General features: G+C 39.8%; 1 protein-coding gene across 3 annotated transcripts in view; it reads left to right on the top strand.

The window, feature by feature from the left end:
- Nucleotides 1–24,457, top strand: part of LOC105927211 (sodium-dependent neutral amino acid transporter SLC6A17) — a 30,504-nt gene extending 6,047 nt beyond the window's left edge. The window contains exons 2-12 of one of the 3 annotated variants that reach the window (XM_012863854.3): nt 359–843; nt 6,500–6,657; nt 10,119–10,245; nt 12,101–12,282; nt 12,360–12,470; nt 12,561–12,802; nt 15,106–15,298; nt 15,380–15,572; nt 15,833–15,992; nt 16,809–16,971; nt 20,580–24,457. In XM_012863854.3, coding sequence (XP_012719308.2) covers nt 561–843; nt 6,500–6,657; nt 10,119–10,245; nt 12,101–12,282; nt 12,360–12,470; nt 12,561–12,802; nt 15,106–15,298; nt 15,380–15,572; nt 15,833–15,992; nt 16,809–16,971; nt 20,580–20,996 — 2,229 coding nt within the window. In that variant the 5' untranslated portion in view covers nt 359–560 and the 3' untranslated portion in view covers nt 20,997–24,457. Of the gene's footprint in view, nt 1–358; nt 844–6,499; nt 6,658–10,118; nt 10,246–12,100; nt 12,283–12,359; nt 12,471–12,560; nt 12,803–15,105; nt 15,299–15,379; nt 15,573–15,832; nt 15,993–16,808; nt 16,972–20,579 lie in introns of those variants that run through there. The other 2 variants (XM_036152043.1, XM_036152044.1) reach the window with 2 other exon arrangements.
- The last annotated feature ends 2,979 nt before the right edge of the window (nt 24,458–27,436 follow it).

Here is a 27,436-nt window from a genome sequence, read left to right as displayed (position 1 = left end):
CCTCCTCCATTACGTTTGTGTGAGAGCAGCGGTTCCCTGAAAAAAGGGGTCGGGATGGATGTTAGTGCAATGCTTTAGAGGATTAGAGGATTTGCAGGGAGAAAAAGCATCGCCGCAGCTAAGCTTACCAAAGCAGGGAAATTAAACAGAACAATTTTCAGGATTGGAAACTTTGGGAGCAAAAATGTTACGTAAGTGATGGAGGATCTTTGTAAATTGAGTTCACATTCTGTCTTCATAGTAAGCAAAGAGCTTATAATTGAAGAAGGTTTTTGTCAAATTTTGAATATCTGTCCACTACATTGCCTAATTTAATTATAGTTTTGAAACATGTTTTCTGTTTTTTTGCTTTTTGCAGATCTGAAGCAAAACCTGGAGTCCAGGCGTCACTCCTCTGGATCTTCCTCATAGCTGCATCCATTCATCTCTTCTCCTCACTCCTCTTCCATCAGTAATTTTTCTCCTCCTCTCAGCCGCTCCCTCTCTCTCTTTCTCCTTCGTTGCTTTTTTTTTTCTCTCCATCCCCATCCCCGCTTTCCCGGACCCCCCCAGCCTCCCTGATGCCTAAGAACAGCAAGGTGATACAGCGCGAGCAGAGTCATGAGCACGTCACAGAGTCGGTGGCCGACCTGCTCGCCCACGAGGAGCCTCTCGATTACAAGAGCAGCTCTCTGAATGTGGGAGCGGCCGCTGGAAAGAAGGTTCCTCAGATCGAAGTGCCCGAGAACGACGGCCGGCCCGCGTGGAACAGCAAGCTGCAGTACATCCTGGCCCAGGTGGGCTTCTCTGTTGGGCTCGGAAACGTGTGGCGCTTCCCGTACCTGTGCCAGAAGAATGGAGGAGGTGAGCAGAGTGAAAATGTTGAAATCTGAGCTGCAGGTAGCCCTGAGGAATCTTCCATTTAATACACTTTTATCCATGAACAGAGTAAATCACTGATACACAGTTGAAAATAGTTGAAATTTGGTTTATGGTGTGTTTATTTGTATTCATATTTGGAGTTAACTCAGTTGAGTTTGAATTTTATCATTCATTGAACTTTATTTCAGTGCAACTTAATTAAGGTTGGTTCAGTTTGATTACATTTATTTTAAACAAAGCCACTTTATTTGCATTCAGTTTAACTCAATTCAAGTCAGTTTAGTTCAGGGGTCTGCAACCAGTGGCTCTGGAGCCACAAGTGGCTCTTTGGACCTTCCACAGTGGCTCTTGATAATTTTGGCAACAAATTATACTTTTATTATGGTATTTAAATGTAATAATGATAAATAATGCAGGTTTTAGCAGGTTTTTCTGGGAATAATTGCTTTTAATTTTCACAACAGAATGATGCTAAAAGTGCCAGTAATATTTAATGTTCATTATGCGGGAAACTATGATTATTTTCTTACATCATTATCCACAAATATCAACATCCCATCCATCCAGTTTTTTTAATCTCAAAATAGACATAAAAGGGCATTTCTTTAACAATGACAACATATTTCCTACCGTAGATCTTTATCACAAATTATAACTTGTCTTTTTTCAAAAGGCCAGGCAACATTTGCAGCTCTGAACGAGTTTAATTCAAGTGGACTGTAGGCAAAATGGCTCTTTATACTGTAAAGGTTGCAGGCCCCTGGTTTAGTTCAATTCAGTTCGATTTTATTATGTTTCATTTAATTCAATTAGTTTTAATATGTTTTTTATTTCATTTTATTTCAATTCAGTTCAATTACTTTTATCTAAATTCAGTTCAGTTCAGTCCGGTAGCATTCAGGTCAATTTCATTTAATTCAACTAGGGGAGTGGTAGCCTAGTGGCTTAGAGAGCTTGCATCCTGGAGAGGCTGCAAGGTTCCTGGTTCAACTCCCACAAACCACCGCTCTGGGTCCCTGAGCAAGACCCTTTGCCCCAGAATGCTCCCTAAGCAATGGGTTAATGCAGAGGACAAATTTCATTGCAATGTATGTTGAAATGACTTTAAAAATGATCATGATTATTTTTCAATTTAATTTAGTTAATTTCAATTCTGCCCAGTTCTATTTAATTCAGTTTTAAATGACATGGTGTATAAACTGTGACATGAAACTATCTTCCACAACCTCCCCTGGGTAGCTTGACTGCCCCCCCCCCCCCCCCCACACACACACACACACACACACAAGTTGTTTATGTTTCCCTTAGTGACTGTTTCAACCTACACGAGACATTGATGAGCATTAGCAGCAGTTTGGTATAACTGGTTGATCATACACCGGACTACAATCCCACACAGTCCCTGACTTTTTGCATATGCAGCTATAAGAATTTATGCTGGTTTGAAGACAAAGAGTAACTGGGCACAACCGATCTGGTTGCCTTTTGTGTACGTATGTATGTCAGCAGGTGAGCCTCATAAAGACAAAGCTGCTGCATATATGTATACATATATGTATATATATATATATATATATATATATATATATACATACATACATACATACATACATATATGTATATATATATATATATATACATACATACATACATACATACATACATATATGTATATATATATATATATATATATATATATATATATATATATATATATATATATACATACAACTGCTATAGAACCGTAGCAGACAAGACGTTATGTGGTATGATATTCAATCCAGAACAGAAATGAAGTGAAACGATCAGACTGCTGTAAATGAGTATACAAGTCAATTAGAGTGAGACATCAGAGCAGAATGCTCTAATTACCAACATGAGGGCGTAGTTGAGACTTCAGTAGAGCTGAACTCGTAAACATTAGCTTGCAGACGTGCTGGGAAACAAACGGAGACTGGCAAGTGAACAGCGCAGCTCTTAATGTGTAGAAGGTATGTTGCTGATTGAGTTTTCCTGCTCTCTGCCTGTAAATCAGTAGGAAAATGAGTTTATTTTAGATTTCTGACATTATGAGAGCCATTTTAATTCACATTTAGACAGCACTCTGCTTCACTGATGTTGTATCTAGGCCATTGTTGACATAGGTGTGGCATCAAGAAGCGGTATTTTTTGACACTATGGAGGGTGTGATCCAAACAGCCTTAAGTTGATGCTCTTTTTGACTTTTTTTTATTAATAAATAAAAGTACTGACATAAAGAGTTAAAGTTTGAAGTTCTAAAGTAAAATCAGAAATTGAGATAAAAATTTATTCTAGCCAAACTTTCAACAAAGCAATTTTGATGTGAGCTGTTAGGCAGGAACATTACCATCATCTTTTAACACATCTTTGATGTTCTCCACTAGAAAAAAATGTTTTAGGGGCATAACTCTTAGAGCACAAGTTACGACTAAATCAGGGGTCGCAAACTTAAGTCCACCAGGGCCAGAAACCCTCAGCGTCTAGATGGGTTCTTGGTCTGAAACATCACATTTAATAATGCATTTTCTTTAACCAAGGACACAGAGAGGAGTTGTGTTAGATAAGAACTGGATCGTAGCAGTGGGTGCACTCCTCTGAAGATTACTCCCACTTCCTATGTTAACCCAGAATGCATAAAGGTTTAGTGTGCCCTTTTCCTCTCGCTCTGTTTCCTAACTGCGTTGGGGGACAGAGGCTTTCAAACGCTCTATGCCTTTGAATTAAATTTGCAAATACAAAGATGCATCTTTATCTTAATTAAATGAGTAGAGTGCTTGCTTATTTGATAACTATCAATATCCACCACACTAAAAAGCCATGGACCGTGCAGACGACTGTCCACTGTGGCTCTACGCTCTTTCTGGAGGAGTGAATGCTGCTTGTAAAGATTTGATGCAATCTGCTGGGTTTTCTTAGATAGGAAATGTTTCGACCAATCTGCATGATTTGATTGAATTTGACTTTGTAAAGTGCCTTGAGAAGACATGTTGTGAATTGGCACTATAAAAATAAAACTGAATCGAATTGAAAAAGTTAAAATGTAAATATTTTTCTGACGCGTTCTGCCAGTTCTGTGGTTCCTCTGTGAAGCTGAGGAAAGTCATTCAGCTGTTCACCTCGGTGGTCCCCGGAGCTCAGCCATCAAAAGCTGCACGTCTCTTTCATTCAGAACCCGATTGCCAAGAGAGCCGCTGCATTGTGCTGCTGAAAAGTCTAAATATAGCCGCACTATTGATCACTACAGCTGTCAGGGCCTGGCCGGGCTGAACCACCACCCTCCTGTACGCACACAGCAGCTGGAGGAAATGTATCGGTGTAACTCTGTTAGGGATGAAGCTTTATTTCTGTCTGGGGCGCATGCATGTCATCCAAGGCGTGAATTGTGTATTTTCACCATCATGAGCAACGTCTTGTCATAATGGAGCGGCATGTTGATGTTCTAATGGTTCTGCTTTCAGGTCTGCTGCCTGTGTCTGATTTACTACGAACACAAACAGTTTATTGCCCTTCGGCCCCACACCCCCATGGACAGACTGGTCCGGTTGGGCGTCTTGGCCGGCAGCCATTTTTCACGTGTAATTTACTGTCTGGCAGCCAATTACCGACACATTAAAGAGCGAGTTGTCTCAGAGTTATTGCTTTGTGAGCTCCCACCTTGTTTTTCCTTTGCCCCGTGTCATGTTTATCCCTTTTTAAAGCACCCTCCATATTTCTTTCCTTCTCTTCATGCTTGACTTGTATTGTTGTGTAAAACATTACCTGTGGGAGGTGGCTCGATTTTACATCCGGGGTGATGAAGTGTATATTCACTTGATGCTGATTAAAGATCCCGGCCCCCTTCTCTCTGTCTTCAAACGACGCCCACTAGGAGTTATGTGTGTCAGCAGCTGTAGATTCAGCTTTTGATGTATTAATAGCACGTTTGGCGGCTTTATGCCTTAATATCTGGGATTTGCCCACAAACATATAAAACATCGACTCATCCTGTTGAATTAAGCTTCCAAAGTGAACATTTTTAAAGTTTTTCTAAAATTAGACTTAGTTTATCATTGTGGATTTATTGATTTTTCACGTTTTGATCTAAACTGTGTTGCTTTTTAGAGAAACCAGTCCTGGTTTGATAATATATGTTTGTCTGATTTATGTTTTTCCCATTGTTAAAGTAGCATAAATACACCAGTCAGGCAAAACATTACGACCAGATCTCTAAGAGTGTGTTGGTTCCCCTCTTGCTGCCAAAACGGCAGGTACCTGGCACCGAGATGTCAGCAGCAGCTCCTTTAAGTACCGTAACTTGTGAAGTGAATGGGTTTGTCCTGCACGTCCCAAAGATGAGTAGACTGGGAATTAGGGATCTATGGAGGCCATGGGTGTACATGTTCTGCATCAATGCAGAGCTAAGTGGTACGTGCCCAAGTAACATGCACAAGAACTGCAGGACCCGTGGTTTTTCGAGCAGAACATTGTCCAGAGCATCATACTGCCAGCTTGCCTTCATCTTGTGGTGCATCCTGGGGTCACGTGTTGACCAGGTAATTGGTGATTCATCAGAACACCTCTTTCTATTGCTTCATGCTCCAGGTTCTTGTAGTTTGGACTGATTGCAGCATGGACGCCCTGACCAGCATTCTCACCCCATCTGCATCAATTAGCCTTGGCCACCGATGCCGCTGGTTCACCACTTTTCTTCCTTAGGACCCATTTTTAAACCACTGCAGACTAGCAGCACCCCCACAAGAGATGCATTTTCGCAGAGGCTCCAGACTCACTCATATGTGGATGCTTACCCATTTTTTTTCAGCTTCAAAGTCATCAGCTATAACAACAAAATGTTTATCTGCAGCATGCCATGTCTGCCCTGCTAAACTGTGCCTAATGAAAGGATAATCAGTGTTATACATGTAATGCTGTCAGTGGTCCCCTGTCAGTGGTCATAATATGGCTGGTTGGTGTATATAAAACCGTAAAATGTTAAGGAGGTATGCTTTATTTAAGCATGGCCGTTTGTATTTTTGGTATAATGAGTCAGAGATAACATTTGAATCTTTTTTTCCTGTTCAAAAACCAAAATAGGACCGCGTGATGCAGCCTTAAACAAGAATTCAATGTAGCCTTGAGCAAAAACACGTCGGCTATCTGGGCCTTTAAGGCAGAAACAAGATATTAGGTTGAAAAAAGTGGGAATACAAATCTAAAGTCTTCGCCAAGATGATGGCCTATTTTATGCATCCAGAACAGCTTGTTTACACTGCAGTCAAACCTTTGAAGGTTGCATAATCCTATGTTTAACTAACATTTTAACCAGCTTATTTTTCTTTTCTTTCCATACTGCACCCATTTTGTTGCCAAAAACAATAAAAAAAACTTTCATTTGGAATAAACAGCTCTCAGTCAGAATAAGTTTCACATTATTCTCTAGATAATATAATAAATACCTTTCAATGCATTTATCCTGATCCAGAGAAAGTCTACTATTTTTTAGTCACCCATTTAACATCCACACAAATAAAAAAAAAGCAAGTTTTTAAATATCTGGATTAATTTAAGTGATTAATTGAAGAAACTGAATGAATATGCTTTTATTTACACCTCATTATTTGCCCTTGCTGTTTTTCAGGTGCATATTTGGTTCCTTATTTCATCCTCCTCCTCATCATCGGCATCCCTCTCTTCTTCTTGGAGCTGGCTGTGGGTCAGAAGATAAGGCGTGGCAGCATCGGAGTTTGGAACTACGTCTGTCCGCGTCTTGGTGGGATAGGGATGTCCAGTCTGATGGTACATGCTGTCATTTTCCCCTTTACAGAAAACAATTCAGAAACATCTATGATAAGGATTCAGGAGTCTATGGTTTGGCACCAGATCCCGCAGAGAAGCAAAATGCTGAATGTGCAGCACTGAAACTATAATAAGACAAAGCTTCGTCTGCGTGATTTATGAACATGTCACTTTTCTGCCTGAGTAAACATTTATAATACTTAGAATCATGGTAAAAAAAAAAAAAAAAAACTCTCCTTCAGTTTAAAGGCTTCAAGCAGTAGGATATGAAATATTTAGTCTTTTGGAAATTAAATAAGGTAAACTGTAACTGATAACATTTTACAGTGTGATTATTTATTTGGCAAAAACTAAACCAAAGTAAAGAGCAGCGGGTGGAAAAGCCCTCCATCGCTGCTTCTGTTGCAGTCAAAGCAGAAGGTTGGTGTTGGTGTTGCTCTAATGAGCCTACTTACAGACCACAACCAAAAAGAAGACACTCTGTGTTTAAAACATCTTCAATTTGAACTTAATTAAATGGTAATAGTAAATGGCTTGTACTTGTATAGCGCTTTAACTAGTCTGACAAACCCAAAGTGGTTTACACTACAGTTCAGTCATTCGCGCATTCATACACACATTCACACCCTGACGGTGGTGAGCTTTGTTTATAATTAAGCCAAATTAGGTTAAAAATCAAAGCATCTGTAATTTGATGGTTAAATCAGTTCAGTCAGTGACGTGTGTGCGCGGGTTGGAGGATGTACAGTTAAAAGCTGATATTTAGATAGATGCAAAATCACAAAACCATGTTCACACCTCCTTTTAAAGGAACTTTAGCTCATTTTGCACAAATTCAAACCGTGACTGAGGAGAAGAGTTACTTTGAACTGTAAGCCCCGCACCCAACAGTTTTTTTTTCCCCAGTGAAAAACCCTCCTCTCCCTGCTGGTCTCTACTCCGAATCAACATGAATGAGACTAAAAACACGCCTCAGTTCATGCACAATCCAAGCAAACAAGGGTTCATCGAGGGACTTTTATTCATTTCCTTTGACATAAATGGTTACCTTTAGGTAAATTATATTTTCTTATGTGAATGGTCAATGCTCCTTGTTGTGCCATTGGCAGAGAAAGTCGTCCCAAGCTGCCAGTTCATTGCTTCCCACTGAAAAAAAGCCTGGACACACTCGATCGCACAATCAATTATTCAATTTTTATTATTATCAAATTATGTATTTTAGCTCATAATGCATTGCATTATGAGCAATTTTCGTAACCAGACAAAAATCAATTCAGATATAGCTTCTTTAAGCCCGGTCCACAAATTTTCCATGAGACTAAAATCAGGGGATCCCTCTTTTTTTTCCTCCAAATATATGAATGGTCATTAAGGCCAAACGCTTTAATTTTAGTTTCACCGGCCTACCAGACAGGTCCCCTAAAATAACTATGTTTGTCCCTCTCGGTATTTGCAAGCTGGCTTTTATGTGTCTTTTAAAGCAATGGCTTCTTCCCTGCTGAGTGGCTTTTCGTCCTATGTCCTTAAACAACTCGTTAAACTGTGGATAATGACTCTTACCTGCTTCAGGCAGCTTCTTCAAAACCACATTCCCCTCCCTGGAAGTGGTCTCCCTCCTGAATAGTACGGTGCAGGGACGCACACGCTTTGGAGAAATTGTTTAAACAGATGAATGTGGCACCATCAGGCATCTGGTAGCCAAGGATGAAACAGGTATTGGCTGATATTACACCAATAAATATCTAAAAGTGTGTCTTTGTTCAAGTCAAATTAATCATAGAAAAAATACCTTACAAAGCCATGACAAACAAAACAACATTTCAGCAAGAGAGTAAAGAGAAGTTAGCTGAGAGTCCAGCTTTAAACAGCCGAGGGACCCATCAGGTCCCCAGGTGTTCCCTTTCACGGAAACCAGCGTTGCAGAACAAAGGCAAAAATCCCAGCCCAAGCACCAGAAAAGTCTGCAGAGGTCGTGTGGACTGCAAATAAAATGCTTTAATTACAGATCACCAGCACGCGTGAGTAGCTCAGTGAAAGCTGAAGTTTCAGCCGTTTGCTTATCTGGTGCAAACAGCTAAGTCATCAGTCCTGGAAGCATTAGAGGGCCATTTTTAAATAAAAACCCCTAAGTCCCTTACTCTGCAGTGAGAATGAGATTGGGAAAACACAAACACTGTATCAAATCTGGACTTCACAGCGGTGCAGTTGTTGGCACTGTTGCCTTGCAGCAAGAAAGTCCTGGGTTTGAATCCTGGCCTGGTGTCTTTCTGCATGTCCTTCCTGTGCAAGCATGGGTTCTCCCTGGGTACTCCGCCATCCTCCCACTGTCCAAAAACAAGACTGTTGGGTTAATTGGCCTCTCTCAATTGCCCTTAGGTGTGAGTGTGTGCTTGGCTGTTGGTCCTGTGTGTCTCTGCCGGTACAGATAATGGATGGATGTGTCAACTTTTGGGAAGTACAATTTTGGAGCTACATCTCCGACTCCATAAACCTCAGTTAGCATTTTAAATATTTATGTTAATGAAAATACATTCAGAGAAAACAAAAGAACGGGTTTATATTATTTTAATGGGTTGCTAAGGGAACATTTCTCCCCCTTAGCAGACTACCATCTTCTGCATTTTTGCTCTGTCTATTTACTAATTTGATGGCTTCTGAAGGCCATTTATACCTTTGGAGTTTATTTAATTGTTTCACCAACATGTCAAAACAATAGCTAGGTGATTCTTAAAAAGATAGACATGCAGATACACCCTGCGTTTTGGGTTAACTTGAATCTAGTCTCAGAATGACTTCAAACCCATCTTATTTCATTTAGGGCCATCAGGGTAAATGGGATAAAATCATGTTTTTTCCACTTCACAATGATGTTTTACTTTATGTTGCTCTATCACATTGACATTTGTGGCTGCAACTTGACAAATAAGTGTGAGGGGTATGAATATCTCTACAAGGCACGGTAAGAGGAAGGCAGCAAACTCAGCTAATTAATCCTTGACAAGTTACACAAGTTAAATTAGACGACTACAGGTGATCAAAACGTGAAACCGAATACCAACAGTGTGCGCAGCTGATAAAGACAGAGTCTACTGTACCTGTGAATTGCACATGTCTGTACACGTATGTGCTCGCACTGCGGTTCGCAGACGTCTTTTATGCGTTTGAGAAGTGATAAGGCAGCCTTTATTCAGAGTAGCACGACTGGTGGAGAAGTAGCTATAAATACCCCACAGAAGATCACAGCTGAAAGGAGAAGACTTTAATTATTCATGCGTTCCCCAACCTTATTTAGAGTCTGAATGTCCTTGCTGGAAAGACTGCAAAGAAGACTGACAGCAGCATCGGAGATTCAAAAAACATTCTGCCTCATTTCAATGCTGCTCTAGTACTGCACAGATGTTATTCTGCATGAGAATGCTGATTATCTGTCTGTCTGTCTGTCTGTCTGTCTGTCTGTCTAGGTATGTGGATTTGTGGGTCTCTACTACAACGTCATCATTGGTTGGAGCATCTTCTACTTTTTCCAGTCCTTCCAGCACCCTCTGCCATGGAGCGACTGTCCGATTCGAAGGAACGGGACAATTGCCTGTGAGTGACATGAGATCACAGACATTTCACTGTTATGTGTTATATAAAGGGGTTGAAGAGCGTGAAAGACACAGTGAAATTGCAGAAACACAATTCACAAGCAAACATGAGGTCAAACGACCTCCATGTGGGACTATTTGGCACAAAATCTGAATTTTCTGACGCAAATATTGTTCGAGGTGGGCAGGAAACTCTGACAAGGATAATAAATGCATATAAAATGTTATGAGTATGGTCGACCAAATAAGACTGAAAGCCAGAATGACCTCTGTAAAGCCAATTGCAATGAAATTGCTGTAGGGAAAGATGCAATTAAAGAAGTATATCAAATTAGTCAGTGCTGAAGAGACGGCTATCAAAATATTGTCTCATATTTGATAGTGATTTTTCTTTTTTTATTTACATGTAAAAACAATGGCCAGGTGGTTCTTAAAATGTAGAAACATAGATGCAGACTGCACTCCATTTAGCTTTGAAACTGGGTTTTAGAATGACTTCCCACCCAACATAACCGTATTCAAGTTGCAGTGAGACATGCAAATTGTGCTCAGTGACCAGAAGAGCTACAGTTAGCAACAAAAGCTAATAGCAATGAATTCTCAATATTTTATAATATGCTGCATTTTATCTGTTTGATTCGTTGCTATTGTGCCCAGCCCTCGGGGGGGAATTTCATCTTTCTATTAATAATGTGAACTATAATGTGATCAACTAATCACACTACAGACCCCATGCTGCAACACAACAGACACCTGGATCTTTAGGCATGGGCACACACGAGCTGCATTTGTGGGAACGTCAGATCCAGCAAGGAAGCTTAGATGTGACCAGACTTTGTGTCCATAAAGATCTAACTGCATCCAACAGAGCTGCAGTGTAACATTGAACCTGAGGCATGGCATGACTCTGTGGGTTCCACACAGCTTTCCGCCTGCAGCCCTGAGACAATACCCTAAAACCTCCGACCTGCTTGAGCAGCTGTTCTCCATGATGAAGATGAACAAGACAGCCCACAGAACCCAACCTACTCGTGCACCACTCTAAAATATTCAACGTTCCTGCAGCTTAAAACCTAAAATCTTAAAATAGCGAACTTCTTACCAACAAATTTACTCTTCAGATTAAACCATGGCCATTTAACTTTGATAAATAAACTTCGGGTCCGTTTGGTCCATGGCCTTGTTGGTGTTAAAAGCTTTGGCCTCTTCAATCGCATTGGACACCCCTGATTTAGGAAGACTAATTTCACATCTCTGTAACTTTCTGTCAGGACTTATTTGATGAAAGTCCAGGTGAAAGGACTCAAAAGTTTCGTCGATTAGTGGCGATAAAAACATAACCCCTTGGGCGAGAAATAATAAAATTTCATAAAAAACAAACATAAGCGTGATCAACATGTACATCAATAATTTAGAAAACACGTGTTAGAAATTGCATTCATTTGTAAAGTACACATTTCTGCACCTGTACCTATGTATTTTTCTTTTGCACAGACATATTTGGACCATACTGTGAAATTATGAGCAAAGAATTGCTTTCATTTATCCAAGAAGGCCTATTGTGTGTATAATGAAAACAATCTCTGGTGTCAGTGTGAATTGGAGGTTCATGCTTTGCATATCAAGCTGCAGATGACCTTGTGTAGCTCACTGACGCCTGAGAGGTATAAACTATACAAGAGGGAAAATTGAAAACGTGAGGAAACATACCCGGTGGCAATATTTGTTCTCCTCTGCATGCCCTCCTCAGATCTTTTCTTCAAAAACAAATCAAAGCAGACCTCTGGTATCGTCACACCTGTTACCTTTTCTGAATACGCTTTCCTAACTTTTCATTTTCCCCTTTCTCCATCCAGTTGTGGAGCCAGAGTGTGACAAAAGCTCGGCCACAACGTATTTCTGGTACCGGCAGACTCTGAACACGACCAGCACCATCGCAGAGAGCGGTGGCCTCAACATCAAAATGACCTTATCTCTGCTGGTGGCTTGGATAATCGTCTGCCTCGCTGTCATTAAAGGAATCGCCTCTTCTGGGAAGGTAATGGGAAAACGTTAGAATGTATTTTAGTGTTTTCTGTTTCTGAAAGCACATTTTTTCTTATTTTGCTCCTGCAGGTGATGTACTTCAGCTCTCTTTTCCCTTACTTGGTGCTCTTCTGCTTCCTGGTTAGAGGTTTGATGCTGAAAGGATCAATAGATGGGATTGCTCACATGTTTACGCCAAAGGTGAGCCCAATGAAATCATTTTGCCCCCAGAAACTATCCTGGAGTTGAATAGTCCCTGATAATCCACCCCACCCTTCCTCCATGATTTAGCTGGAGAAGATGCTGGAGCCGCAGGTTTGGAGGGAAGCAGCCACTCAGGTCTTCTTCGCTCTGGGTCTGGGGTTTGGAGGGGTCATAGCCTTCTCCAGTTACAACAAAATAGACAACAACTGCCACTTTGACGCTGTGCTCGTCTCCGTCATCAATTTCTTGACTTCCATTTTGGCCACGCTGGTGGTGTTCGCCGTGCTGGGCTTCAAGGCCAACATCATGAATGAAAAGTGTATTTCCGAGTAAGTTCAACACCTGCATGTGGTCTCGGTAAGAAACAAAACTGTAATGTGAAGAAAACATTTTGATTACATGACGCTTATGTGGCATAAAAAAGGTAGGTTCTAATTTCCCGCCATTTTCAGGTTGTTTAAGCAAACTTAATTTTGTCTCTTATAGCCCTATACTGTTGGGCTGCTTAATATTTCCAAAAACTAAAGAAATTTGAAAGAACTGTGTTTGTGCTACACACTGAATTGAAATATGTTATTTAACCAAAGAAGCCAAGCAGCTCTGTTTACAACAATGCTTTAAGCTAAGGGCTAATATTACTGGTAGCTTGTTAGCATGCTAACTAACATTTTGAAACAGTGTTTTCTAGTGTGTAAAGTTAAAATTTGAGTGTAGGCTAGTATTTTTTTTAAATTAGATGTAAAGTTAAACTGCTCTCTATCTATTCTGTCAAGATAATACCTTTATTGTCCCACAATGGGGAAATTTGGATGTAGCAGTTGGCACGAAACACATTGACAGAGTTGCACACTAAATTAGTAATATGAATAGCAAGTCAATTTACTGTTAAATTCTAGATTAAAAAACAAGTTATAAGTAAAGGAAAAAATAAAATACTGCACATTATTGGGCCAATATTCACATATAGTCTAAACATCGGCATGTGTGAGAGTTTAATGATATGCTAACCGTAACACACTTTTGTTGTATTTCTTAACATTAAAATTAAAATTCTCTAATTGCTGTTGTTTCAAAAAGGAAAAAAAGTCTATTCACACTGCTATCAAAATAAAACCTAAGAGTGATGGATGGTGACTCTTTAGTTTCCACATCAAGACTTTCTGAGTTTGTTGACACTAGACAGTTGAATCTTTCCAAATAAACCTTAAAGTGTAGAGCAATCTGAAACCTGATATGTTTAAAGCCTTGGTATTGGTACCGATAATTGGCCTCATAGAAACAATCTGCTATGTTTTTTTATGTTTTCTTTAATCAAAACACCTGATTTAAAGGGTCTATAAGGAAAATTTCACCTCTAGGCAGGCTGTTGAGCACTGTCCGTAGACCAAGACAGACAGTTTTACTGCCGATCTGATGTGTGGCGAGCCACGCCTCTCTCTACCTCCAAAATCTAATCACCAGACCAATTTCCATACATCTATCCATTTTCTAACACGCCTATCCCTTGTGGGGTCACGAGGGCTTCTGGTGTCTATCTCCAGCTGTCAATGAGCGAGAGGCGGGGTACACCCAGTCTACCGCAGGGCACCAGACCAGTTATTCGTATCGATTTTACATTTTTTCTCAAAAAAAAGAATGCCCTGAATGTGTACGAGGATCACATTGGGCAGCTCACAAGCTAGCCAGGCTGTATTAAACAATGCTAACCATGTTAGCTAGGCTACCAGCTACTTGCTTCACATAACAGTAACGCCTGGCCCATCGCTGGTCAAACTCCAACAATTAACCCACCTGCCACAATTGTAGCATTACATTGAATTGAATCAACATAGCAACACAAGTCTAATAAGACTGTAACACCAACAGAAAACAAACATTTGACTTCATTTGTTACTCACCTATCCAGGAGAAAAGTTAGCTCTTTGTCAAACTGGAGCTGCTTCTGCTGTCGATGTTCACTCAGCCTTTTAAACGGGAGGCCAATGTCAATCCCCAATTTATTTATTTCCTTATCTGACAACTTCTTTGCCAAAGACCTTTTTTTTTTTGTAGTAATAATGAGTCCTGATGTTCTAAGACACAGCAAGGATCAAAGGAAAATATCAAGCTAAGCTAGAAATGTTCCTCCCTTTTAGGCTTGAGTTTTTTAATGATATTGTCACCTACTGGTGCAGCACGGGTATGTCTGCATTTTTGGGTGAAATGTCTATGGACAAAATGTTTTCGGGGTTTTTGTTGGGTTTTTCAGGGCAAATACCTATTTATAATTATTACCTGGAGTCAGAGCAAAAAACATGTAGCGCATTGTAATCCAGATATTGCCCATACTATAATCGGCAATTGATCCTTTCAACTGTATTTTTTTAAGTCTCACTAACACTTTATTTCACATAAATTCCTGATTATTTGTTTGATATATAAACTAAAGCCCAGTTAGTATATCCATTGTAAATGCAGCACCTTAAGATACAACAGCAATAGAACAAAACACTCAGCAACTGTAAATGGGAGCTAATTTCTTGTACACCTCAAACAGAAAAGACGTTCTCTGTCCAAGTGTGCCTTGTTTAGCCTAATATATTTGATTAGCTGTACGTTTGTTATAGGTACATTCTGCTTTTTATGTCTGTAGAAATGGAGAAAAGATCCTGGGATACCTCAACTCCAACCTCCTGAGTCACGATCTCATTCCTCCTCACGTGAACTTTTCCCATCTCACCCCATCAGACTACGCTGAGGTGTACAGCGTCATCAAGACGGTGAAGGAGGACGACTTTGCCCAGCTGGGCTTGGAGCCCTGTCTCCTGGAGGATGAACTCAACAAGGTAAGTATTTCTGGCGCGTAAAATAATCTGCTGAAACTACAGCATGTACAGCATCTCACAGCCTGGATTGTCTCTCTGTAGGCAGTTCAGGGCACTGGCTTGGCCTTCATCGCCTTCACGGAGGCCATGACCCATTTCCCAGCATCCCCCTTCTGGTCTGTGATGTTCTTTTTCATGCTAATCAACCTCGGCTTGGGTAGCATGATTGGCACCATGACTGGCATCACCACACCCGTCCTTGACGCCTACAAAGTTCAGAAAGAGCTTTTCACAGGTACTCCCACCTCTACCCATCAATTTCCTGTCCCAGCTCCTCTCGTACTCTCTCACAAACTCTTTAGTCAGCACTTATGAGTTATTAAAACACATCAGGGAATAGCCTGCATTAAGCTATATATCAACGCTTGAAGAGTACTGAATGCCAAAGCAGTAATAGGTTTTGTAACCAGTAATGGGCTAGAAAGTACTATTGAACTTTTTCCATATTTCTCTCAGAATAGCACTAATGTTTCCCCTCTGTGTGTGTTTCGTCAGTGTGCTGCTGCATCGTGGCTTTCCTCTGTGGGCTGTTGTTTGTCCAGCGATCGGGAAATTATTTCGTCACCATGTTTGATGATTACTCTGCCGGTCTGCCTCTCACGGTCGTAGTGATCCTGGAAAACGTCTCTGTCGCTTGGGTGTACGGCACTAAAAGGTAAGGCTGTGAGTCTGTCGTTAAATTAAGTTCTCTGCAAAACAATTTATACCCACCGATTGCCTTACAGTCTGTTATGTTAAAAACAATCTTTGTTGTCTTGTATTGGGAGTTGATCAAAAGTAGAGCGTGACTGTGGAAAGAAAATGACAAATATTTCTATTCCTTTTCAGACATAAAATTCTGTAATGTGTGGTGATTCCTTACTTGGACACCTCTAAATAAAATCAAGCTCAATTTGATGGGGTTCAATGCAGAACAGTCCTGGAAGAAAACCTCTTAAAGCTTACTATTGTTTTCAGCAAAAGGTTCACCTGGTAGCAGGTTAACAATATACAGCTAGAAGCACAGGGGAATGCGTTGGAATGGCCTAGTCAAAGTCCAGACCTGAAACGAGATCTGAATGTTTAGCAAGGCTTTAAAAATGTATGCAGACAGACACTTTCCATCCAATTTGTATGATAATGAGCTGTTTTACAAGGAAGACTAGGCAAACAAATTAGTATCTAGACGTGGAAAACTGCTGTAGACCGTGGTTGTACCTGCAGCAAGGAGGTTTGAAAGGCCAAGTAAAAATGCCCATGTAAATCATTTTATTTGTAAAACCTTTAACAATCATGAACCACTTATGTTGGTCTACAATATAAACTTCCAATTTAAGAACATTAAGATTGTTATCATTAAGTGAAAAAAAAACATGGAAAAGTTTAAAGGGTCATAATATTTTTGCAACAAACTTCAGATGTGACATTGTGACGCTTCATTGCTACTCGTTTCTATTGCTTTGTACAAATGCTGCTGTCATCGTCTCGTCAGGTTCATGCAAGACCTGGAGGACATGCTGGGTTTTCGACCATCTATAATCTATTTCTACCTGTGGAAGTACGTCTCCCCTCTTTGTCTCATCGTCCTCATCTCAGCCACTGTCATAGAGATGGCCATCAGCCCACCGGGATACAATGCATGGGTCCAAGAGCTGGTCAGTTTCAATATGTTTCTGTCGTCTCACAGTTAGCAGGGTTCTGACATTATCTAAACATAATTTACTGCTCAACACCGCTCCATAGATACCCAACAGTTAGTAAACCATTGGCATGTTACTAATTAGGCTCAAGTTATGCTTCTAGAGAAGTTTTAGACCACTGCAGAGACATTTTGTTCTGGTAGGTTGCTGTCAGGACTCCTATAATTTGGCTTTTGGGTGAGTGGCTTAGCAATTAGGTGAGAGAGGTTCCTCAAGCTGTTTCTACCTGGTTGTTGTTGTATAGTCCTTGTGTGCGAGGTTGAGTCAAAAGAGATATCAGGGCAAATGTCCAAATGTTTTCAAGCCAATCAGTCTAGTCTCCTGCTTGGAAACTTTAAGAAGAGGACTCAGGGAGGGGTGGGCTGTCTTGGCAACTAAATAGACTTAGACTTAGATTTAGACTTAGACTTAGACATCTTTATTTGTCATTTTGTATGTACAGAGTGCATGCAGAACGAAATTTCGTTGCATACAGCTTGTAAATTACAGTATAAATTGAAATGTAAACAATGCAGGAGAAAGAACAGTGTGCGATCACAGTGTACAGGAGAATATTTAAGACCATTTGTATGTGCAGAAAGTATGGAGCAAAAAGGCATTTGTGCAAAAATGCATTTAGAAACTACAAGTTCGGCAGCATTTGTAATCACTGCTAATGAAAGCAGTACCATGTAAGTTTTGACCCAAGTATTAAATGAATTTGAGAAAAAAATGAAAGATTTTTCAGGTCAATATACAGTACCGCTCTTCTCAAAAACTGGCCTATGTAACTTGAGAGGTGCGGATGTGGCTCTGAAGCGGTCATGTGACCTAGAGCGCTGCTTTACGGCAGTCTGATCTCTCCCTAAACATGGGATCTAACCTTACATGCTTCTGCTTTTCTCATCGTTGAGTCAAAGCTTGTCATGACCATGGTTAATATTACAAAATACAGTACATATAGTTCAACAACATGTTGAAGTTCCTGCAGCTTTTCATAATGAGAAGATTGAGCCTGTTGTCTGCTCCGTCCTTCTCTTCCATGGCTCCTGGAGCTCCCCCTCCCGCTCCCTCTCTCCCTGACTATGCCTCTACCGCTCCCTCTCCATTTCAGTGGGAGACTCTGAGGATAATCCAGAGGGGTGTATGGGGCCTCCATGACTTCTCAACCTGCTTGTCCAAACTTGTCTACAATCAGATTTCAAAACACGGAGGCTGTTTAATTATGCACCAGTATTGTGTTGCCACTGGCCTTTTAGGGGAGCTAAACCTTAAACTTACAAGTCTAGTGTCACCTAGTGGCTAAAAGATGCATGGTGCTGCTTTAAGAATCTGCAAATATGTTTAATTTAAGAAAAAGGAGCAAGAAAGTATTAATGAAATTGATTTTAGGGTAAGGATGAGACAAAGGATAATAGAGGAGAACGATAAAGGCTGATGACACACTGGATTGATCTGTTGTTAGAGTGCAGCTGAGTTGAATCTGCGATATGGATCTGCCCTGAGTGTACTTTCTGCAGCAGTCTGAAGGAGCCTCATTAAATATCAGTGTGAAATAAGCAAACTGAAATGAAATGGGGACAAATTTAGGCAAAAGATAATGAAATGCAGTACATCCAATGCACTAGCGATACAAGACTTAGTGCTGACATCATTCTTTAATTGGATGCCGGGCTGATTCATCCACCAATCCAGTTGTTTTTGTCCATTCCTCTCTGAAAAATAGCTCAAGTTCATTCAGATTGGTGGGAAAGTCTTTGTAAGCACTTCAAATTACCTGGATTTAGGTCTGAACTTTGACTGGGCCATTCTAACAAAGCAATATATTTAGATATAAACTAGTAGGCCATTTGCAGCCCTCTGATTGATTTTGTGCAACCCGTGACCACAGTTCAAGAATGGCCACAAATTGAAGCACAGGTGAATGGTGCAGATGGACCAAAAAATATTTTAGGGAGAGAGTTTGACGGCATCTTTTTTTAAATTGAAAATCTTGTTAGGTACAACACAGGATTTGTCTTTTAATAAACCCATCTTCTTGTTTTCATTTTAATTTTATAGTAAACTGGACCACAAACACCTAGCCACCTTAATTCAAAGGCAGACTTGCTCTATTAAACTTGACATTTTCTGAGAAGGTTTCACCCATATCCTGCTCCTCTTGCTAAGAAGACTCTTTTTTTTTCAAAATAAGAAAAGTACAACACATTGTCTACCGATTTTTCAATGATGCAAACATGCAATACTCTTATTAGACTTGAACTCTACAATTTACATTTCCTTTTTTAACAACAGACCAATTTTTCCTTAATCTATTGCTTAAAGAGGAATCTCTGCTGCAGTCTTGAAACCTTTAAGATGAGATAAGATAAGATAAGATAAGATAAGATAAGATAAGATAAGATAAGATAAGATAAGATAAGATGGGTTTTATTGATCTCACAGTAGAGAAATTCACTTGTCACACATCGGCTTAATAAACAAAGAAGGTGCCAAAAGGAGGAGAGGGTGCATAAGGTATATAGAGTGTGTCCAAATATATACAGTGTATCAAAAAATAAGAAATAAAAGAAAATAAAAATACAAAGGAAATAAAGCAGATATTTAGGATGACCTATGTACATTTAGGTGACTTATATACAAATTTGCAGCTTCTGACATTTTATTCCTCCAGGATTGTCATGTAGTTATCTCCACCCAACTTCCCATCAACACTGACCAGCTTCCCCATCCCTGCTAAAGAAAAGTATCACTACAGCACAATACTGTGATCCCATGCTTTATGGCGAAGCTATCGTGTTCAGGGCGATGTGCTGCATTTTGTTTTACATACTGGCTTTTTTCCCCATGTTTGCTTTAATTTGAGGAATGCATAGCTCAAAGTTATTCTGATAACAGATTTGCTGCAGCTGCTCCAGAGTTGCCACAGTTTCTCTGATGAATTGTCTCCTTGCCCAGCCTGTCACTTTAGGTCAGAGGTGTCAAACTAATTTCTATATGGGGCCACTTTGGCATCATGAAGTCATTAAAAGGGCCGCTTGCATGTGTAGAGACGATACTTTTCATTTCATAATTTCACTCCAGTTCACACAGTAGTATAAAAATGCACAGTAACATAAAAGCAGCACTCTTAGGCCCAGTTTATACAGTTTATCTGCAAAAAAAGTTGATATTGGGGTGAGTTACACTTACAGGAGGCACAGTTTTAGCCACATTATACACTATAAAAGGATATATGCCTTTTTTTTGGCTCTCGAGGGCCGGATAATTTACCTTGAAGGGCCAGATTTGGCCCGCGGGCCTTGAGTTTGACACCTGTGGTTTAGGTAGACCGCTGAGCTGAATACATATGCCTGCTACACTTTCCAGATTTCCATTTGGAAAGGATTTTGAAAATGATAATTTTTCTGCCAGATACCAGTTATACGCTACATTGTGATTGTGTGTTGGTCAGTCTCAAAGATCTACATAAACATCGCAGTTAGTGGCTGTGAAGTAACAAAATGCGAAAGAGTTGACAGGGTTAGAAATGTAAATATTTCTCCTTGTGTCTATTTTTGAGCTGTACACGTCTTTCACTTCAGGCTCAGGAACGCTTCCAAAGCTACCCGCCCTGGGCTCTGGCCATGTGCTTCGCTCTCATCGTTGTGGCCATGCTTCCCCTCCCGATCGTCTTCATCGCGCGCCACTTCAACCTGATGTCGGACGGCTCCAACAAGCTGTCCGTCTCCTATCGTAAAACCATGATGAAAGACATCTCCAACCTCGAGGAGCAGGACGAGGCCAGATTCATCCTCGGTGCCAAGCCTGGCGACGTGCCGCTGTCGGGTTTGGCCCGCAAACCCTACGTGACCCCGACGGGGAACAAATCCGTGGATCCCAACTCTCTGTCTCCAAATGTCTGCTACGGCACGAGCTACCAAAACGCTGCAATAAGCCCCACGACACCAACAACGCCGCCTACGCCCCTTACACCTCTTACACCAGAGTCAGACTCTTGACTTTCCCCTTACCAACACCCCTCCAACATGCAGTCCTCCCATCAGTTTAGTTTTCAACCCTTTGTCCAGCTAATCTCGCAAAACCTTCAGTAGTCACCTAGTTTTTCAGTGGAGTAAAACCCGATTTTCTTGATCCTACAGACTGTCAAAGCCACACACAGGGTAACACAGGCTATCATTATGCAGTGAGTCTGAAATGAACACACACACACAAAAAAAACATCTAAGAAAAAGCTACATTTAGTCTGTGAAGGTGTTTCTGTGTGATATTTAAACGAGGCTGCTCTAAAGACACACAGATCTGTTTCATTCAGACCCAAAGTTAACCACCCGAGTTCATTCTGTAAATATCAATGTACAGTGTAGTTAATAAAATACTGTAGATTTTCCTACGCGGAGATTAAATTAAGAAACGTCATGTTCCGTCACATACATGTCACATCTTCTGTAGAGGTCAAACTTTTTAGTTTCTTCACCAAAGAGTAAAAACAAAACGCTTGAATTCAAGCAAAGAATGTTTGTTGAGTTGGAGTAAAAGTCAAGTTTAGTCATTTTACGTTAAACTCATAATAAGAAACACAAGCCTCTATTGTATTCCTTGGACGTGTGATGGAAGGCCTAATCTACTCGTGCTAATCCGAAGTCTAGTTGGTTTCAAATGATGGCACATAAGCACACTAGTCTATTTTTTAAAAGTGTATGAGCACAAGTAAGTCACAGATTCTTATTGTTCCAAAGGGCAGAATTAAAATAAATTAAAAATAACGCCCTTTCCGCTTATTGGTTCTCCTGGTAAAGATGTGTGAGGAGCTTAAAAAAAATAATGAAATCCTTTTCTGTAGCAGCTTGATTTCAAAACAAATTTAAGAGAACAATCCCTTAATTGGAGAACACTTATTCATTGGGTGAAAAACATTCCCATTAGAAAATATTTGTTTTAGCCAAAATCATAGATGCCCTCATTATTGGCACCCCTAGCAATTCTTCTAAACTTTAACTGACCTGTTTACTGTTCCCCCTCTTGACTTTTTTTAAGTTGATGAAAAAGTCTAGAAAAGTTAATTTCAGTAAAAACATGAGTTGACACAGAGGTGTCAGAATTTGTGGTTGAGTTGGACCCAGGTGCAGACATCAAAGTTGGGACCTTTATTTCATTGGCACAGGGGAACCGGGGGAAAATAACTAACTGGAATCATCAAATACATAAGAGAAGAAGAAAGTGGTGAGGAGGTGAGGAAATTAACCGGGGCTGCATCCCAAAATGTCTAATAAGGACTCTTCATCCAAAGCGGCCGTACGTCAGCGTTCGCCATGATAAGTGCTGTCTGAATAGTGCAGTCAGTAAGGAAGGAGGTAGGAAAAGGAGCCTGTATGCTCCCTATCATAGTTCCTTTAGCATAGGGACCTCGCCATGTCTATTACCGGCACTAGGGAGCTATAAGAAATCCCACAATCCTTTGCATGACGTATAAGCACAGCCCACCCCACAGAAATTTACGAAAACGTCCGGTGAGAAGAGAGCGCACACTTGTAAGTAGAACCATTTACCCTTTCACGCATTACACGACTTGTCGGTCACCCATGTGGATAAAAGGCCTTTGGCCATTTTCACCTTTGCTGTCTACAGCAAATAAGAGCCGATAGATGGTCTAAGAGCGTGACGTAAGTTTTAAATTAAAGGAAGCAATAAGATCTGCGGTTGTGAGGTGACAAAGTATAATGTACATATAAAAACGTTAAACTAAAAAAGGAAACTCTGATTATTTGTTTATGTTGTACACATCGTTTATTTTGCATATAATGTGTATACGTACACCACTTTTCGGGTTTAAAACAAAACCTATTCATAAAATTAAAACAACTAAAATAAATACTACAAAATCATCGGCAGTATGTCAGCACTGTTTAAGAAGACAATAACAAACAATTGGACTGGTTACTGTTAGAACTAGAAAGTCTGCATAACTTTACGCGGCTTCTTGAGTTTTGGTAGTAATGTAATGGAGAGCTACAGCCGTTCGACACATTTGTCATAACTTGTGTGTTTTTTAGTTCTTAGGTCAATCTGGGCTGTTGGTCCACATTTGACTCGCATCATCCATGTGTTTCCGTCGCGTAATGAACTCAGAGTTAAAGGCTGTCCGAAATTGACACGGCAGTCCGAAGCTCTTTTCTTACCAACGATAGTGTTCTCACTGTTGACCCCATAAATTAATACATGAATAATATAATTAAAACATTTCAGATGGAGCCAGGCTTTTAACCACTGGGAGGGTTGATTAGTGAAGTAAGACCCAGAATGCAGTGCAGCTGGGAAAGATTACGATGAGAGAAATGGAGAACGCTTCATTAACAAACGCAGTAATGAACACAGAGAGGTGAACAAGAGAACAAAATGATCTACTAAGGAAAGGAAAAGGCCTGACACCAAAATAAGAATCTAAACCCAAGTAAAAACATATATATCCTGTCAAGAAGTTAATTTCTCTTTGCCATTCTTCACACCCGGAAAGACAAGACAACATGCCTATAAAGAAAGGCACACAATAGCCGCGTTTCTATTGACCATCAAATTACGCAAATTGTACTTACGAAAATACATTTGCTTAATGGAAATGCCAATTTTGAAAAACCTTACGGTTTTCAATCAAAATGTTTTTGCACTAGGATGAGGTGCTTTTTTTTTTGGCCAGATCAAAACTGGTGTTTCGCAAAACTGCAATGGAAACAATGTTTTTTTTTGCTTCACACGAGTCACATGATAAATAACCGAATATTATCACCGGTGAAAAAGGCAGAAGAAGACGACAGGAAATGTTGAATCCATAACTCTTCCATAAAATCGCAGAATGCAATGACCCAAAAAAGCCGCATATGTAGCCGCTCCCAAGTACGGTGGGCTTGTTGCTCCAACACCTCAATGAGACGGCAACGTTTCCTCTGATGGCTGATGATGAGCGCCAGTGCCGTGGCTGAAATACGAATGTTTGCATCCTTCACCGCCATGTTTTTTAATGAGTTATCATGTGAGCAACTTATTCATGTGGGATTTCAATTGCATAAATGATTTAATGGAAACACCGCAATTGCAAAAATTGTGTTAGTTGTTTTTTTTACATTTCTACATTAGCAGAATATCTGCAAAGTTTTGAGCACATTTGTAATGGAAACACAGTTAGTGTGGAAGTTTTAAAAAAACAAAAAAATACCTTTTTTTTGCATGGTTACTGTCAAATCAACACTACAGATGGAGTGAGACGACCAGTGAGTTACAAAATAATTTAAATAAAAAGCACCATTAGACAATTGTAGCAAAGAAAGACATCAGGGATTTATTTTAAGCCTCCGTAACACGTTTGCCAGGCATGCCGATAAACGTGGAGGGTGCTGTACGTCAGAGCCGGCGAGTGAAAAATATAAGAGCACAAGCGAAAAATGCACAAAGTTGGTCCTCTGTGACAAAATAAGACGAACGGACCAAAGGAAGGAGGACGGCGAGATGTAAAAGCCCAAATAACATGAAACTATCAGCTGATAGTACGCACTCCAGAAAAGCCTTAGACGGTTCACCTGCACAACCACTACAGCAGTAAACACACAGTCGTCTGTATATTTGTAGATTAATAAAGTTATTAAATATCACTGAAGACAGGTACAGTTGTGGAACAATGTACAAAGTGAAAGGTTTAATTTTTTTCTACACACTGATATCAAATGGAGCACATTTTAGTTCATGTTACACATTTATTTATTTTTCTATTACAGTATTCAAAGCATTGGTATTGAATTATAAATTGAGTATTTATTTTATTATATTGTATATTTGCTGTTCCATAAGAGCGATAATTAGCAGAGATAAGAACGTAGAATATATATTTTCATTTTATTTGAGGCTTTAGTGTATGTAAACATTTGTGTGTGTTTTCTTTTTGTGTCGCTTGTTCCTGTTGTTAGCTCTGAAAATGCTGCTGGACGGTAACGCTGCTGAGGTTGTTTCACGTGACGGGGAGGGAGGTTTCAGCAACACCGGCAGGCAAATACTCCCAAAGTTTCATGTCAAGCCATTTCTAAATACTAACCCGATTTTACTCATCGGGGAGAGGGAGTTTTTGGAGCTGAAGAAATATAGAAGGAGTGAGGGAGCATGCCGGCAGATGTTCCTGCAGACTTTGATTTAAACTGTTTAGTTCCCAAACCCCCAAACTGTCTAAATTTATTTACAATCATCTAAACAAACACATTCAAACTCAAGTAGAGACTGTTAAAATGATTGTAGCACAAACAATTGGTACAAATCATGTGTTTTGCACCCATGCTTATTAGCAACAATTACCAATAATTATGCACAACTAACACCACTAGACAGCAGCAGAGGGCTTTGACTACTGGTCTTCCTTCTTAGTAGCTTATTGTTAGCTTTGATGTTAACTGCACTGTTTTTTCCTCTTTTTTTAAGTCTATGTGGTTAAAAGTATCTGCCAAATGCATAAATGTCGCAGCAAAGACTCAATCAATAAATCACTTAATCTCACACCACACTATGCAAATGCTTTATTCACCTTTTGATTCTGGCTTATGGCATCACTCACTCGTTCCACTCATCATTTTCTCACCACTTTGGGAACTGCTGGAGCACGGATGTTTCATTCCCAGACGGACCAGTGGATTATTTAGTTTGAGGGCGGAAAAACTGATAAAACAATATGAAGAAACATACTCATGGCGATAACAATCACTGTGAACGGTTTAAGTCTAATCAGAAACATTTGGTGAGTCTAAAGAAAAAAGTAAAGTTGTAAATAATCTACATGCAATACATTGATAATCCACTAGGTGTCCCAATAGAGGAGCCTATTAATATATATATATATATATATATATATATATATATATATATATATATATATATATATATATATATTTCCTATCTTGCCGTGTGTGCTGGCGTATTGAAAATCGCCTGACATGGATCAAAATGTGAGAAAGGTTTGCCTCCCATCCTGATTGGTGGATGTACCTTGAGAAGCAGCAGCAATTGTGATTTTTGATCTTGTCAAACATGTTTTGCGGTTTATGATGATGGATAAATGCGACTGCTGCCGTGGCTGTAAACCCTGCGTCTCGTTTTCGTTGTGTCGCTCTATTTTCCGTGATTTCTGCGTCTGTCTGCGCATCATGTAACCATCTGAGTCACCAAACTGTTTTGTAGCTATAGTTTTCATTCCTGTCAAGTATAGCAATGTCTTTAACAAGAGACAAAAAGTAAAAATGAATGTGACTTATGCACTTTGTTCACCTGAAAGCAAATAAAGTTGGTGTTTATTAAGTTTTCTTAACTATAGCAGTAAATTAAAGGTCAATGTAAAAGCAATATCCTGTTGGCTGAGAGGACATCTTCACACTGTAAGAAATGATTATGACTTGAATGTGTGTGTGTTTATATTTATTGATGTGTGTGTGTGAGTGTGTAGAGTTAGACTTGAGTGTGCAGGGCCTTACTGAGCACACATCTCCAGTGTTAGCTGTACTGGAGACACATTTGGAAACGTCCCTTTGCAGTCTATCTCTCTGTTTCTCCTCAGTCATACGAACGAGTGATTCACAAGTATTGTAAAACGTATAAATGTAGTTATATAAATGTAAATAAAGAGTAAACAAACTGCTTCTGTGCTTGTTTCTTTTTGCCTCAAAACTGATGTCATTATGGGTCTGGAGCGATTGTGGGAAGAACACCCAACATTCCTCGACTTTCAGTTTGTCTAAATTTGAAAAGATTTTGAAAAATTTCTTGCCCACAGGATGAGAAAGCATGTTTAGTCACTTGATTAGACAAGATAATTTGTTTTTAGGTCATGTGACGTTTATCTGGTGCACTGAGCTTAAGCTTTTATTGAGAATAAAGAAAAACAGGTAAAGGAAAATCCAAGCTAAATGGTCTTGCCTTCTGCTCAAAGGTCCCGTTTTGCATGCGCAGATGTTGTCAGGTACCGTCTGTGTCGGTTTTACCTCCAACTCTTTCGCCTGAAGTGTTCAACCAGCAGAAACACGAGGTTCGTGTTGCTTTGCGCTGATGCGAACATTATTGGTTTGTATTTTGTTCCCCAGGATGCTCCAAAGGCCTCAGAAGGCTGGTTTATTCATCAAAAAAATGATAATATGAGACAAAAGATAATCTAAATGAATATAACAAGCAGTTATCAAATGATGATTTCATTCATAAGTTTAAAAAAAAAGCTATTTAAACCAGCATAGCTTTAAGCGAAAATATAATTCCCCACCTTGTAATATCATGAATTAAACGTAATTAACCCATGTTTTGGTTTTGCTTAATTTTTCATACCCAATGTCGATTACTACCTCAACAGCAGAATATAAAAACACCTTTAATAGAACCTGTCTGACAACAGGAAGTAGGCTAAAATATTTCAAAAAGTAACACA

This window comes from Fundulus heteroclitus, chromosome 20 (genome assembly GCF_011125445.2).
Source record: "Fundulus heteroclitus isolate FHET01 chromosome 20, MU-UCD_Fhet_4.1, whole genome shotgun sequence".
Lineage (NCBI taxonomy): Eukaryota > Metazoa > Chordata > Actinopteri > Cyprinodontiformes > Fundulidae > Fundulus > Fundulus heteroclitus.
Note: the sequence above shows the minus strand (reverse complement) of the source record. Positions and strands in the feature narration are given on the sequence as shown.